The 14,294-nt window shown below is 39.7% G+C and overlaps 2 protein-coding genes across 3 annotated transcripts; both read left to right on the forward strand.

Annotated features, from left to right (window-relative positions):
• Positions 1–696: 696 nt before the first annotated feature.
• On the forward strand, positions 697–3,379 carry LOC113160652 (cathepsin Z-like). Of its 2 annotated transcripts, none has more exons than XM_026358014.1 (6): positions 697–904; positions 1,599–1,780; positions 2,050–2,229; positions 2,315–2,465; positions 2,554–2,716; positions 2,841–3,379. In XM_026358014.1, exons 1-6 carry the CDS (start codon positions 783–785, stop codon positions 2,964–2,966), a joined length of 924 nt encoding a protein of 307 aa, XP_026213799.1. In that variant the 5' UTR covers positions 697–782; the 3' UTR covers positions 2,967–3,379. The 2 variants fall into 2 exon arrangements, with proteins under 2 accessions (XP_026213799.1, XP_026213800.1); XM_026358015.1 differs by having other exon boundaries at positions 698–904; positions 1,617–1,780.
• Positions 3,380–7,824: 4,445 nt separating this feature from the next.
• On the forward strand, positions 7,825–9,556 carry nanos1 (nanos homolog 1). The gene has a single exon (XM_026357199.1). The coding sequence runs from the start codon at positions 7,934–7,936 to the stop codon at positions 8,612–8,614; it is 681 nt and encodes a 226-aa protein (XP_026212984.1). The 5' UTR covers positions 7,825–7,933; the 3' UTR covers positions 8,615–9,556.
• Positions 9,557–14,294: the final 4,738 nt, after the last annotated feature.

A 14,294-nucleotide genomic window follows, 5' to 3' on the forward strand; every position in this document is an offset into this window, starting at 1 on the left:
GATAAAGTCTTTGTTATCACAGAGAGGCTGTAAGAGCATCAACAAAAAGACAAAGTGACACTTGGGAATGAGGCAACTTAACGATGAGCTTCAGTCAAGGATCAATGCATTAATAAAACTTTTGAAACAGCTTCTGAAATTATATTTATTTGAATTTATGAGATATGTTTTGAGCCAAAGGCTGCATCGGTGACATGTTTATGTTCCACAAATCATTACTTTAAAATGTAAAATGATATGAAGCTCAATCATATGAATATTCTGAAATGTATACATTGGACTTAGTGTTGCAGGACCTTTGGCTGCTCTTGTCAGAGAATTCAAATCAAAATTTCTTTTCTCAAACATTATCGGTGGCCTAATTGTTCTTTAAGGAGAAACTGTCTTATTGTGACTAGTAATGTAATAGGAGTACTGTATTTAGACATGATATGTTGATGATAATGTTTCTTTTAATGCTGTTTTCTTAAGGTTTCAAAGGTTTGAGATTAAATCACCATGAGACTGAGATGAGACGTCTTTCTAGAATATGAATTTATTCTAAAGATTAAGTTTTTAGTCAGTGGAAACATTTCGTCATCTCCTAATGCGACAAATTAAATTGAGAATCTGACCCAACAGAATGTGTTCATTCAGTTTTTTCCTGCACTGAATGACAGCAGCTCCCAGCTGAGATCAATAAAACCTGATTATCTTGGTGACGTACAGGTTTGCTCCCTCTCTCAGTCAGTAGTAGGACCCTGATGCCAGACCAAAGAGTTTTGTAGATTCTGTGTTTTAACATGATTCACGTGATTCTAGTCGTTTTTATCATCATGATACCTGCCATTTCTGGAAGACACTTTTTTAGCGATAAGCCAAGTTGTTACCAGCCCGCACCCTGGAAACCCAACTTTGAAGTGAAGTGAGTTGACTATTTGTTTTTTTATCTCCTGTTATATGATTTCCCACAAAGCAGCTGGTAAAACTGACAAGAAAATAGAGCCAGCTGTGTTTAATTATGTATTTAAGTATGAAAAATGTAAATTAATTGACATGCTTTTTGTTCATACTTTCAACTAGCAGCCTGTTAGATGTTTTGTCTGATAAATAAATCAATAACCATACAACTGTAAACATATTTTGGCAAATAATAACTAGTCTAATTGAAAGTGTGTTCTTCATCAGTTGGGCTCTAATCATTTGGTCATTAAGAGATCAAAGTTGGGTTTAATCTCTGCCACTGTTGGTGAAGACTTTGGGAAGTTCAGCTTTGCACAGTTGAACCCAGAAGTTAAGACATGAATCTTGAATTTAAGTATTAAGTTTTCATCTTAATTCATTTTTCAGATTACATTAATTCCAACTGCTGACTCAGTAACTGTGATTTAATGCCTTCATTCCCTTTTTGGTCGGTGCTCTTACTTAACATGCATACTTCAACAAGCTCCTCTGATTCTTTGCTGTATGTGTAATGAGATTTGTCAAATCATTGCACTTTATATATCTGATGTTTGTTTATTATTTGCCTTTCCATCCTGAGGAGTTCAATGTGCCCTTAGTTTGGTGGCGTGTTGTGGTGAACCTGCTGCCCTTAACTCTATGTGCTTGTAACTCAGAACTGCTCGCTCTCCCAGAACCGCAGCTCTTCCTTTTGAACTCATGAACCTTGCTGAGCTGCCAAGGTCCTGGGACTGGAGGAATGTAAATGGAATCAACTATGTCAGTGCAACTCGCAACCAACACATCCCCCAATACTGTGGCTCCTGCTGGGCTCATGGCAGCACCAGTGCTATGGCAGGTGAGCGCTTGTGTTTTGTAAAACCACAAAACCTCGGTTTTAATTTTGTGGTATTTATTTTCACATATGCACACATTGAGGTCATAGTTCAGATTTTTTTTTTTAACTCTATCATGTGTTGACTTTTCATTTAAAGTCTATGTTCTAAACACGATGCAAACAAAACTTTGAGAACCTGACAGATGGAATTCGCAGTGATATCAAATCACTTGAGCTGAGATTTCCTAAAACACATTGCACCTTTGTGCTAACATTTCTTCGCCCTGTAGATCGTATCAACATCAAGCGGAAAGGCGCATGGCCCTCTGCTTATCTGTCGGTCCAACACGTGGTTGCATGCGCCGAGTCTGGCACCTGTCAAGGAGGGGATCATAAGGGGGTGTGGGAGTATGCTCACAACCACGGCATCCCTGATGAAACCTGTAACAACTACCAGGCAGTTGACCAGAGTAAGAACCTGAGTAGCGTGATCTGTGTCACCAAACGTTCATGCACAAGATGCCTCTTCTAATCAGTTTTCACATTTGTTTCTAGAATGCAAACCATTCATTGAATGTGGAACTTGTTCAGTTGATGGGAAATGCAGCAATGTACAGAACTACACATTGTGGAAAGTTGGTGACTTTGGGGCCATTAGTGGAAGGGAAGAGATGATGGCAGAAATCTATGCTCGAGGACCAATCAGGTTTTCAAAACTGGAACAAAAAAAATGTTTTGCATCCTGGCTAAAATGTTAAATGTCCTGTTTACATCCTTTCAAACTCTTCCCTCAGCTGTGGAATCATGGCCACTGACAAACTAGATGCATACACTGGGGGTCTGTACTCCGAGTACTCCAAGACTCCTGCCATCAACCACATTGTGTCAGTGGCAGGCTGGGGAGTAGAAAATGACACTGAATACTGGATTGTACGTAACTCCTGGGGAGAACCATGGGTGAGTCCTCACATGGTAACTAACGGCGTCAGTTGTAGTGTGGTTCAGTAGCTTTTCAACTTTTGAGGTTCTAATGAAGTGCAGTTGATGTGCTTGATTTATAATCATGGTGACCTCCCTCCAGGGTGAGAAGGGCTGGCTCAGGATTGTGACGAGTGCCTACAAAGGAGGAAGTGGAAGCAATTACAACCTGGCTGTGGAGGAAGACTGCATGTATGGAGATGTGATTGTCCCCTTATCTTATCAATAGACGAGGACAAAAACCATGCTTTTAAATGAACTAAGACACTCTCTATCCAACCTCATTTAAGATCCATTCTTAGTATTGTGATCGTAAAATCTTTGGGTTGATGTAACTGACGGGAAACAATTAAAAACATTTGCATTAGTACTTGTGTTCCACCAGCGCTGTATTGCAACCCATAGCTTCGAGGGGCTATGAAAGAAAAGATTATTAATGTCTACTATGTGGATTTTACAGCAAGGTCAAGTTGTGAGGGGATGTAAATGTAGTATTGTCTTCAGACACAGCTCTGAATGACATAATTCATGAATGACATCTCCTGTCATTACTTCAGGTCACAGGACGACTAAACAGAGCCGCTCTCCTTCAGAAGCTGAATGACATTTGTTTGCTCTGTATGTGTGATATAAACAGATCCGCCTCCCTTATTGACTGACATGCTTTATTAGTTGTCATGCTTCTGGAGTAACATTCAGTTTAATCACCAGTTATCTACAGTGGCACACACAACAGCACAATGGCATCCTCCGAGTTTATATGCAATTACAGAGCCAATTTTCTTGCCGGGGAACAAAAGCAAACTGAGGACTAAGATATTTGGTTCAGGGGATGCAACAATAATAAAAATGCATAAACACAAGCTGCAGTGCCTTGCTGCTGATATGGAAATGCTTCCCATTAACTGCAGTTTCCATTCAGCATCTCTGGGGAGAACAAAGGATAATCAAACCTTATGCGGCACTGTTGACTTCAAGCCTCCGTACCAAGGCAAACCTTAAGCCTATAAAGCTGTGGCGTGTCCGAGTGGCGGCCCACTGCGAAAACAAATATTGAACATAATTTAGTTGCTCAATATTATGCGATCAAGCCCCCACCCTCGAGCAATCATTCACGTGAAATCAAATTTGCGCTCTGATTAAATTTCCTGCATGTTTTCTCATTTGCATAATCACAAACAGAGTTCTAATGGCCGTGAATGAAAACACATGGTAATCTTTCGGTTGGGGCTCAAAAAGAACAGTGTTTCTGTTGTGACAGAAAATAGTGTAAAATATGCAGGTTCCAAATGCATATAAGCCATTTTCATTTCAGTGATTCAGCATTTGTCTTCATTAGAGCAAATGATATTTCAAAATGGATTTTTCAGCAAATACCACTAATGCATTATGTATTGTTTCATTTATCCATATGTAGGTCTGTAAACTTGTGGTGGAGGCTCTATAAAGAGTGGTACTGACACCCTATGGTGCTGCAGGTCTTGGATTATGTGCTTAAATAGAGGTGGAGGGGAATATACACTTCTGAAATATCTTTGAGCAAGGCATTGTAATGATTTATCCATGGCAGCTGCCTCTAGCAGCAGTGTAGGAACATGTAGAAAGCCTCCCTGTGTGTGTGCTTTGTGTAATCCTTCTCTGTGCATTTACTTTTCCAAGGCCAATGCTGAAACTTGCCTCCCAAAATATGCAGCAGAGTAAAAAAAAAAGATAACCAGAACACATTCTGGTATTTAACAGAAAAACACATTCTCTTAGGTTGCAGACACTAAATCTGCGAGTCAAAACATGCACAAATTATACATTTGAATTGAAAATGGAATCAAATTTTTTTTTGGCCATCAGCCATTCATTTGTCATGTCGACTAGGACTTGAGCAGACTTTCCACCCCAAATATGACAAATGCGTTGGCCAAAACACAAGCCCTGGATCATGGCACAGAATGTGTTTTATGATTATAATCATAATGGATGAAGCATCAGTGGAAGGTTAGTGCTATGAGATGATATAAATCACACATTATCATACTCCTAACTTCAGCAAAAGGTTCATCTGAGATAATTTACACTGCATAATACATCTGAAATACAAACATCACAAAAATGAGATGTCTCTTTCTACTAATGAGCCCGTGCATGAAATATGATTTGATCTTTGGAAAATAAAATCTCTTTAACTTTTCCAGATGACCTGTGCTTCTTTACATGTTAAGTAAAAATGCTTAGACAATCACTTAGTCAGTGAGATTCCTAAATGAATTTACAGCCATAGTCACCCTGCTGATAACATGCATCATTCCACAGCTAATCTCTCTTCTTTGTCCAGTATACTCAGGCAGCCTTGAGGCGGGCACAGAATTAGCTTTAGTTAATGAATGAGTATTAATCCCTCATAGTAACAACAAAATTAAGGAATAATGTGGCCATGAATATTTCAGTTACACTGCAGCAACTCAAGAATCTACTGGCACAATCTACCCTGGCTTGCAAAAAAAGAATTGGTGATTATATATATTATTAATGCTTCATCATAAAATTCATATTTCGCACCAGCTGAACGGGGACTCTGGAATGAAAATCCAATGAGCAGTCAATACAATTTCAAGCTAAGTTGCTGAACACACAGAACAGAGAGGAATGGCCTCTAAAACACTGGCGCTTACTGAAGCGTGCTTTCCTTCTGCTTTTATCACTCTGTCTCCTAAGGTAGTGCGTTCTTATTAGATCCCTTAAAAATAGATGTGAACCTTCCAAGTCAGTGAGTTCCTGCAGCCTCCCCCTGGAAGTTTTAATTAGAACACCAGTCACTCGTGTTATCGTTGTTTCAAGAGGGCTGCTTCCACATTCCTGAGCTGCCCACTTCATCACAGGATCAGAGGCCTGCAGTGAGTGGACTGTTACAGGTCGACTGCCTCGTTTTACCCCTGGATTTTACCTAAGGAACTAAAATCCTGCTGTAAAAACAGACAGAACTATTGCAGGGACATACAGTTTAATGTAAAGACTGATAACAGGTCCTTCGTAATGAAAAGAAACGGTGCAAGACATAGTGAAATGAGCACATTAGATCACTCGCCACTGGATGTGCCTATAACAGGAATAGACGTACAGTAGACTAGAAGCACTCTAGCACCCTTCATATAAAGTGCCTCTAAGTGCTAAAAAAACATTTTCTCACCATCATATTGGAGAATCCATGGCTCCTGTATGACTGTGAAAGATTGTTCTGTTTTGTTGTTTCATAGCTCAAGCCACAGTGTCTTCAAGGAAAACCTAACTTAACCCAGCATAGTTTATTTTGTAGCATCAATGTGCAGAACTATATTTAAATGAGAGGGTCTTTGCAGATACTGGAGTAAGATTCTTAACTGACTTAACTGATGTGCTTCATAATTAAGTGTAGCTCTCAGTTTGACATCAATCAAATCCACCAGAAATAACAGTTCTCTATCAAACTGCTTTTATCAACATGCTGCATATAAATGTCAACATTCATCACTTTGTTTATAATATGCACTGATGGCACATTACATGTACTGTAAAGTTAACAAAGAGTTGCAATGATGACCACATTAAACTACATGTGAATCAGAGCCAACATGTCAAACTTACTATAAAGGGTTAATACACCAAATAAACATCCTCTATCTCAACACACTGAAAGTGAACTGAAATGAACATTAGAACAGTCAACACACCAAGGCTATGTCCAGTTGAAGGGTCGAACAAGCTTCCTTACTCTAGGAAATTGACCAACTTCTTCTTATAGCAGAGAGATGGTCCCTGTGAAAGTTATCGGCCGCGTGTTCTGTGGATTAAGCAGAACAATGAAGGCTGCTACTGTTATAATTTTCAGTGCTGTTAGTTTCACAAACAATATTCTGTCTGGGTCTGTTTTGTGTGATTAAACGAACTCCACACGATACAAAGTACTGAATTACGCAGGTTAATTGTAAAGATACAGATACTGTATATTATTTGAGTTTCAAGGCCTAATTTAATTTACAGTTTGTGCCGTTTTGTTCTGCACTCTTTCCCCACTGCCGCTGTTGTTCATTGTAATCAGAGGATACTAATGACATCTGGCTACTGGAGCATCGTGGTTGACTTTTATCTTCGGGCCAGTAGCCATCATTATTGTAGAGTTTGTTTGGCTCTTATTCATTTGGAGAGGAGAAAGGAGAAGGAGGGGTCTTTAAGTTTAAATGAACTGACCTGTACTTGCACTATGCTGCCCCCTGTTGAAACACTGCTCTGTATGTTGTGTTTACATCATGATTACATGGACTGGTGTTGTGTTGTGTCTGGATTTTATGAGGCTCTCGTTGCAGGACTGAATGCCTCAACTACACTACAGTGTATTTAATGTACATTGAAATGTTTGTTTACATTTCTTTATCATGAAGATTTAATGCAGAAAGTTGTATTAAATAAACTATTTATCAAATTCTAAGTTGAAAATCACCTTTGTATTTAATGTGAATGAAGCCACAAAGCTCCATTCAGCATGTGTAAAAACACACAAACACCAGGGACAGGTTTGCCTCAAATCACTTCACTTTAACCATAATAAGATGTATCTGCACAGATTATTTCACCATGGACAGTGAGAGGAGGCTGCTGTGCGAAACAAAGGGCCTCTGGTCTTGGCACACAAGGGGTTAACGTGTGTGAAAGCCCGAGTTAACGCTGATGTTGTTCACGCGCAAAGATGAACGACGTTGATTCACAAAATGTGCAGAATCGTTTTGTTTTGAAAGCAGCGGAGAAGAGTACCCTCATCCTCCTCTCACTGAAATCATGTAATTAACTACAGAGGCTTTGTGCTCGAAATCCTTTCTCTGCGCAGTGACCACATCATCAGTTATTAACAACTTTTTATTGCCAGAATATCTAAACGTTAAATCATGATTGATGTCGACAAATCTTCTTCCCGCGAGAAAAACACAACAGTCTAATCGTGGCTTTGAAGAAAGGGAGCCTGCTTTCAACCTGATCACAAACTTGGATTTGAAGGCAGAGCGCCCCGCCCTCCTGGTCCTTATAACCAGAAAGCCTGTTTGCACGACGCTCAAACATAACAGGAACACTGGAGACCACATCGCTGTACATGAACCATTCCTGGAGACGAACTCTGGCTACAGGACTTTTTCGGATTACACTGGGTGTTTCACCTTCTAACGACTAGACGTGGCCATGGATTTTCTCAATCACAACTATTTGAACGCGCGCAGCCCATATGACTACACTTTTAATTTCTGGAACGACTATCTGGGGCTCACGACGCTGGTTACGAAGAATAACAAGCTCAGCATGCCCCAGAACCCAAACTCCATCACCGAGTCCCTGAAAGCTACCTTGGGCTTGGACGATTCTCCGGAGTGCCCGTGCGTAATTGCGGGCGGCGTTGGAGAGAACGGGCACCTGGACTGCTGCTGCCCGTCCGGGAGCCCCCCGCCTGCCTCCATCCTAGACTTGAAAGAGCGTTTCTCGATACTGAGCCCCTTCCAGAATCAGCTCGGCGTCCAGCTGCCAGAGCGGGAGGTGGCGTTTGGTGGGAGCTTCGCTGGATTTGACCTGTTCGGCATGGAGAGGAAGATGCGCAAACCCGCGTCCAGGAGCAAGCAGGAGCCCAAAATTTGCGTCTTCTGCCGAAATAACGGAGCCCCCGAGGAGGTGTACGGCTCTCACGTCCTGAAGACTCCGGACGGCAGGGTAGTGTGCCCGATTCTGAGGGCTTATACCTGTCCCCTTTGCAGTGCCAACGGGGACAATGCTCACACGATAAAATACTGTCCACTGTCAAAAGACCAGCCATCCCAGCGACCATTAAAGGGAGGGAGGGCAGTGGGTGGTAAAAGGATGAAAATCTTCTAAACAGACAAGACTATAAAGTAAATTGAATTGCACTGAACAATTTCCAGATGACTGTTTTGATTTCAACTCAAGCCTTTATCCCAGTTTCATAAACATATTGATTTTATCTTTTTTTCCTCTAAGATCTCTTATATTTTTATAGTTCCTTTATCCACATAGAATAATTTTATGCTTTATACATTGGATTTGTTTTTTTTTTCTAGTTTGTAGTCATTTGAGCGTGTGCATATATATATAAATATATATAAAAACACCAATGTATCAATAATGACAAAGTATGAATACATTTTAAAAAGTATTTTGGTCATGTAGGGAAACACACTGACATTAGCAAAGGGGATGAATGTCATATTTCTACCAAGTATTTTTGTACATCGAGCTAAGCTCGCTACAATTTTCTTTCTCGTCTTAGAAAACCAAAGTTATGTTTGCCATTAAAGAAGCTCAAGAATGTGTCATTAATGAGTACTTGTGTGCATCTTACTGGGAGAGGAACTCTTTGATCCCATTTGCCTGCCTAAAAACTCCACAGCATATTTTCCAACCTTCTTTGAAAGTTGACATTCAATCTGCGAGGCAGGAATAAAAAAAGACAATGTGGCCTCTGTTTAGGGCTCAAATTCTCTGGGGGACATTATAATTAATTGTTGCCAAGCCAAACGTCTTTTTCAGTCCTATGAGAACGTTATCTGACTTAAAGAGCAGTGAGAAATAAGAGATACTGGCCTACATAGTTTATGTTTACATTCCCCAATAAGGGTGACACACTGGATTTCTTTTTTCTGTCAGGTCTCTTTTTCTTTGGTGTTTTTTTTTTTTGGTTTGTTTGTTTTGGTTTTGCCCTGACAGTGTATTCATCAGTCTCGTGGGCCGGTCTGCTCTACAACATGAAGTAGACTGAGTCCCATTTACCTTTCACTCTGTCCCGGTGTGAAAAAAAAACAAATGAATGTTAACGAATAACAATATTATCCCATTATTCTCTTCTGAAGAATCCAAAAAGATGCAAAAATGTTGCGAATGTATGATCGAAAATGTAGGACTGCACATTTCTGACAGTTTTGCTTACCAAAGGAATACAATTGCATTGAAGACAGAAGAGAAATTTGCTGTATTGTATATAAAGTGATGTTTATTCAGTATTTTAACATTACAAGTGACTTCAGAGGGCGCTACCTCAACAGGATTTTGTACTTACATGATAAATGTCAACAGCAGTTTATTGACATAGTGCTGCCATTTATAATAAGGGTTTTGATAGTATTTTTGATCTTTGTATAACATAATTGTATTTTCATTTTGTTGCATTTAACATTATGGAAGTGAATTTCCAAGAAGCTATAAGCATTGCTCACCAAAAGGTGATTGTCTGTAAATAATGATTATACCCATACTTTTTAAAAGATTAGTTGTTCAATGTTACATTCTTGAGAGTGTGTAAGAGGGTGGTTCTTGAAAAAGGCTGACAAAATATGCCACTTTTAACAGAAGTTTCTCTTTTTGTTTTGATTAAATGAGAGAAAGAAAAAGAAAACACTGTTGAACTTTGTTATTTATATTTTACCACAATTTCCTGTATGCTGCTGTGCAGAATAACAACATATGAATTCACCAGAGAAATAAAAACTTATCAAATATTTGAGCTATGTGGTCGTGTTTACTCAGTATTTGAGTGAGTGGGTATATAAACCCCACAAAAGTTGTGCAAGAGTCTCAAATTACACCTTTAATGATCAATTTAGTGATTTACAGAGGGACTGAATAAATCAAGCACGAATGTCGAGTAAAAACACATTTACAGGAACGGCTCCGCCTGTGAGTCTGTTAACTTGCTGCCTTTCTGACTAACTATCTGACTAATCAGGTGTTGGGCCCTCGTACATATGCTGCAACTTCATATTCAGTAAAGTAAGACCTTCCCTTTAACCTTTGATTTTGGACAAACTCAAACTGATCCGCTGCTCTCGTATCTCGAAGATTTGTCTCCTAAGGACAAACACAGTGCCACGGTTGTTTAGGGAGGTCTGCCCACACAAGAATGTCTTGGCATATGCCTCGCCATTCAAACAGATCATGTTTGCACTGAAGTGGATTGAATAGCTGGCCCTCCCAGGCCTCTCTGCCTGCCATCTGTGGAGTGGCTGCTGCAGACATATTAAAAAGCTCAGGAAGTTTTGCTGCTGCCTCTTGTTTTTTTGGAAAAAGTCAGAGCTGCACACACTCGTGCAGCTGTGTCTTACTGCAGCAGCTTGGTTTGTTGCATACGTCCCATAAACCAGGGAAACAATAAATAGGGTCAAACCATGATGAGTTCATGAATGGCTTCACTGTGTGCGGCTCCGTCTCACCAGCAAAACAACCTCAGACATTCATAATTGCTGCTGACGCTGAGCACACAGAACAAAGACACATGACGAAGCCTGTACACACATTAGGCTGAAGCATCCGACTGGTGTCATCCACACCTTGGCTATTACCCCCTCCCGCCCAGTTCCCCCTCCTCTGTCTTCATGCCTTTCTACAGCTGAGGCTGTGGCATTAAAAATGGATGACTTCTAAGTGCAACAGGGATTTCTCTCTGTGAGAACAGTGGTGAAAAAGCCTGGCGGGCTAGCATTTCAGGCAAACACAGGCAGCTAACGGGTCTTATTCCCTCTACGCCACAACCTCCATTAGCCACTCTGCAGGCAGGGTCCATATAATCTAGTTAGTTAGACCATTTATGAGATATGTATCTTTCATGATCACATAATATGTCTTAGCTGGCTGGTTTTTACCATCTTTCTGCAGCGTGTGATGGGCAGGGAAATGTGAGGAAGCTTTGTTTTAAGACATGATGTAAAGCTGTAGAGTATTTTTTTATGTGAGTGAGGAAAATGTTTTAATTAAAAGGCACAGTTATTGTCAATGTGTGTGTGTGAGTAGTTAAAACCAACAATGAGGGAATTCGATCTTCTTTAGCAGGTTATCAGATTTAGTTATTGCTCTGCAGCAGTACTTAAACAATCCACTAATTCACACTGTTTCTCGTCATGATGGCTTCATACTAAGTTTCCTGGTGAATTTTCCACTTACGGTACAGTAGATCAGTGGTTCCAGACTTTTTGTCCAATGTACCACCACAACCCTATCAGATAGGGTCAAGTACTCCTGCAGCGTACTCCTTTGATAGATGAGGTGCCTTCATGGATTTGCTCCATAGTATTTCACCTCAGAGAAAACACATTGGCTGCGGTTGATTCATGGTTGGACCTGTGAATCCATTCAAGATAAAGTTATCCATAGATTGTCAATGTTTAAAATTGGTTTCTTCTTATTTTTATTCTTTAAGTTTGCTCAAACTTGCAATTGTACATCATTTGTACGTGTCAAACACTCACCTATTACTTTTAGCTCTTTGCTAACTAGTCTTGATGCACTCTTAACCACAACCCTTGGAGTCAAAGTGTTCTTTGTGGTATCTGTGAGTTTTTTTCCTCCTCAACGTAAGCATTTGGATATGGATAATTTTAAAAAATCATAATATTTCACTCATATTTTATCCATATGTTTCTGTGTTTAATAGAATATAGCAATCCTACAATTGCCCAGTTAGCACCTGGCTTCTTCATCCATCTATATAATCATATTAAAGACTCAACATGTATTTATTGGCCTACAGTATGTTTAAATTATTAAATATATGCATTGAATAACAGTGTAAATCCTTTTAGTTCACATGCCAAGTCACTGAACTCGTGTCCTTGTTGTAATAGAGCTGAAGCATTCAAACCTAATGGACCTGCTTCTCCAGGCAGGACAAAGCAAACACTTTAACGACTTCATGCTATATGACCTAATGGCCCATTTGCATAGCATCCCTCTATTTCATTGACCCACATGACACCAGCGTGAAAGGCTGATAATAAGTTACAGATCTGCAGAATTCATTTATGAGTCCCATTTCCCAGAATATGCTTGTAATAAGGATGCTCTTGTCGCCTAGCAACTCCTGGAGATAAAACTGGACAGCAGCTGAGCGTGAAAGTCATTCCATAGAGCGAGGTAAAGAGGACAACATCTTTAGCCCTCACATTAGGTGGTTTATTGGTGATTTTGTGCAGATTTGATTTTTAAATTGGTCCAAAAAAAAAGGTTTTGACCTGGTTCTACTTCCAGTCCTTCATTTCATTACCACCCCCTGTGGCGATGAAAGGTATTACAAAAACATTCATACACCTTCTGTGACACCTCTTGAATTCAGTGCTATTCAAAGCCACCAGTGTGGAAGCAATCATCATGACGAGTATGGTGTTACTGAACTTTCTGCCAGCATGGCTTTGGTGACTATTCACCGCTCTCTCCGGTAACAACTCTGTCCCTCTGAGGACAGATTACAGCTTTGATGCCGTAATTGAAATTTCACAAAGAATTTATTTGAAACCAAAACTCGTTGCTGTTTAAGTGAGGCAGACAGCTTATTAAGTTTCTTTCACAGCATGATCAGCTTATTTCTCGTGGCTGTTTCACTGGTGCAGATGTACTGTCAGTAGAAATAATCCTCCAAGTCACTGGTGTGTATCCATAGAGACACAGCAATAACCACATTAGATCATTTATTTTCTTAGTATAAGATATTTTTCAGAGTGTGTTTTCTCACGAAGTTGTTCCACATTGGAAACAAAGAGTTGTCCAAGCATTGCCTGGCTCTGCTTCTTCTCATCTTATTCAATACTATTGGTGTATTCTGACATTCAGCTAAATAAAATAAAACAAGACAGCAGGGGACTTGTTTTCTGTTGGTATTTATAAATAGTTTCTAGGATCAGAAATTCAATTTCCTCCAGACGTCGTCTTCCAAACAATGCTTTCTTTTGTGAATAACAGATTTCTGCGGCCTGGGACGATGAATTAAATAGGATTTAAGACTTCCACAACAGGAAGGAGAAAATGATTTATTACAAACAGTAACCATGTTTAAAAGACATGTTCTGTTGCCTTTTCCTTCCCTACTTGCCTTGTAGGATTCTCAGTGATATATTGCTACTTCCCACTATCAGCAGACATAATAAACAGCAGATAGCGTAACTAGAGATACGATCATGTTGTCAGTGAAGGAGCTGGCCACAGTAGACATCATGTCAGACAGTTCAAAGAGGATCAGTTCTCTTTTCTTAGGGCACTAAAAACATTCTTTTTAGATTGATCACTGTGATCAGTAGTTTCAGTTTCCTCTGTTTGGATATGTGATTTAGATTTATCATCCTGTGGATATGTGAATTTTATACATTTACGGTAGAAACTGTCAAATAAACTAATAAAATCGAGTAAATACATATCATACACATATTTTTATTAGCAGATAATCGAGTGGGCAGAGGAATACAAGACAAATACCACTGGTGTTTTAATAAGAAAATGTAATGTAGAACAGAAAGTAAACACGAGTGAGAAAAAAGTTTTAATTAAAGGGCAGCGTTATCAGTCCGGTGGCGGCTCAGAGCAGAACGAGGAAACAGGATCCCCTCTGGCAGGTGATAAAGACTGAGCTAATGATCTGCAGCAGTGGTTAGTCTTTGCTGTTAATGTGACTTAGAGGATTCGTTAATTCCCACAAAACCACATCACAGCTTCTACATGAAACAGTCTCGGGTTAAATTGCTGCAGTTACAGTACAGCTTCCAAAACGAACATTTCAGTT

The sequence above is a fragment of the Anabas testudineus genome, chromosome 10, assembly GCF_900324465.2.
Source record: "Anabas testudineus chromosome 10, fAnaTes1.2, whole genome shotgun sequence".
Classification (NCBI taxonomy): Eukaryota; Metazoa; Chordata; class Actinopteri; order Anabantiformes; family Anabantidae; genus Anabas; species Anabas testudineus.

What these genes read in the sequence shown, in the direction of transcription:
- LOC113160652 (XM_026358014.1), top strand. Translation starts at nt 783, where the DNA reads ATGATTCACGTGATTCTAGTCGTTTTTATCATCATGATACCTGCCATT. An exon ending in TATGCTCGAGGACCAATCAG is followed by an intron (nt 2,466 to 2,553) that starts GTTTTCAAAACT and finishes CTCTTCCCTCAG; the next exon opens with CTGTGGAATCATGGCCACTG. An exon ending in ACTCCTGGGGAGAACCATGG is followed by an intron (nt 2,717 to 2,840) that starts GTGAGTCCTCAC and finishes ACCTCCCTCCAG; the next exon opens with GGTGAGAAGGGCTGGCTCAG.
- nanos1 (XM_026357199.1), top strand. Translation starts at nt 7,934, where the DNA reads ATGGATTTTCTCAATCACAACTATTTGAACGCGCGCAGCCCATATGAC.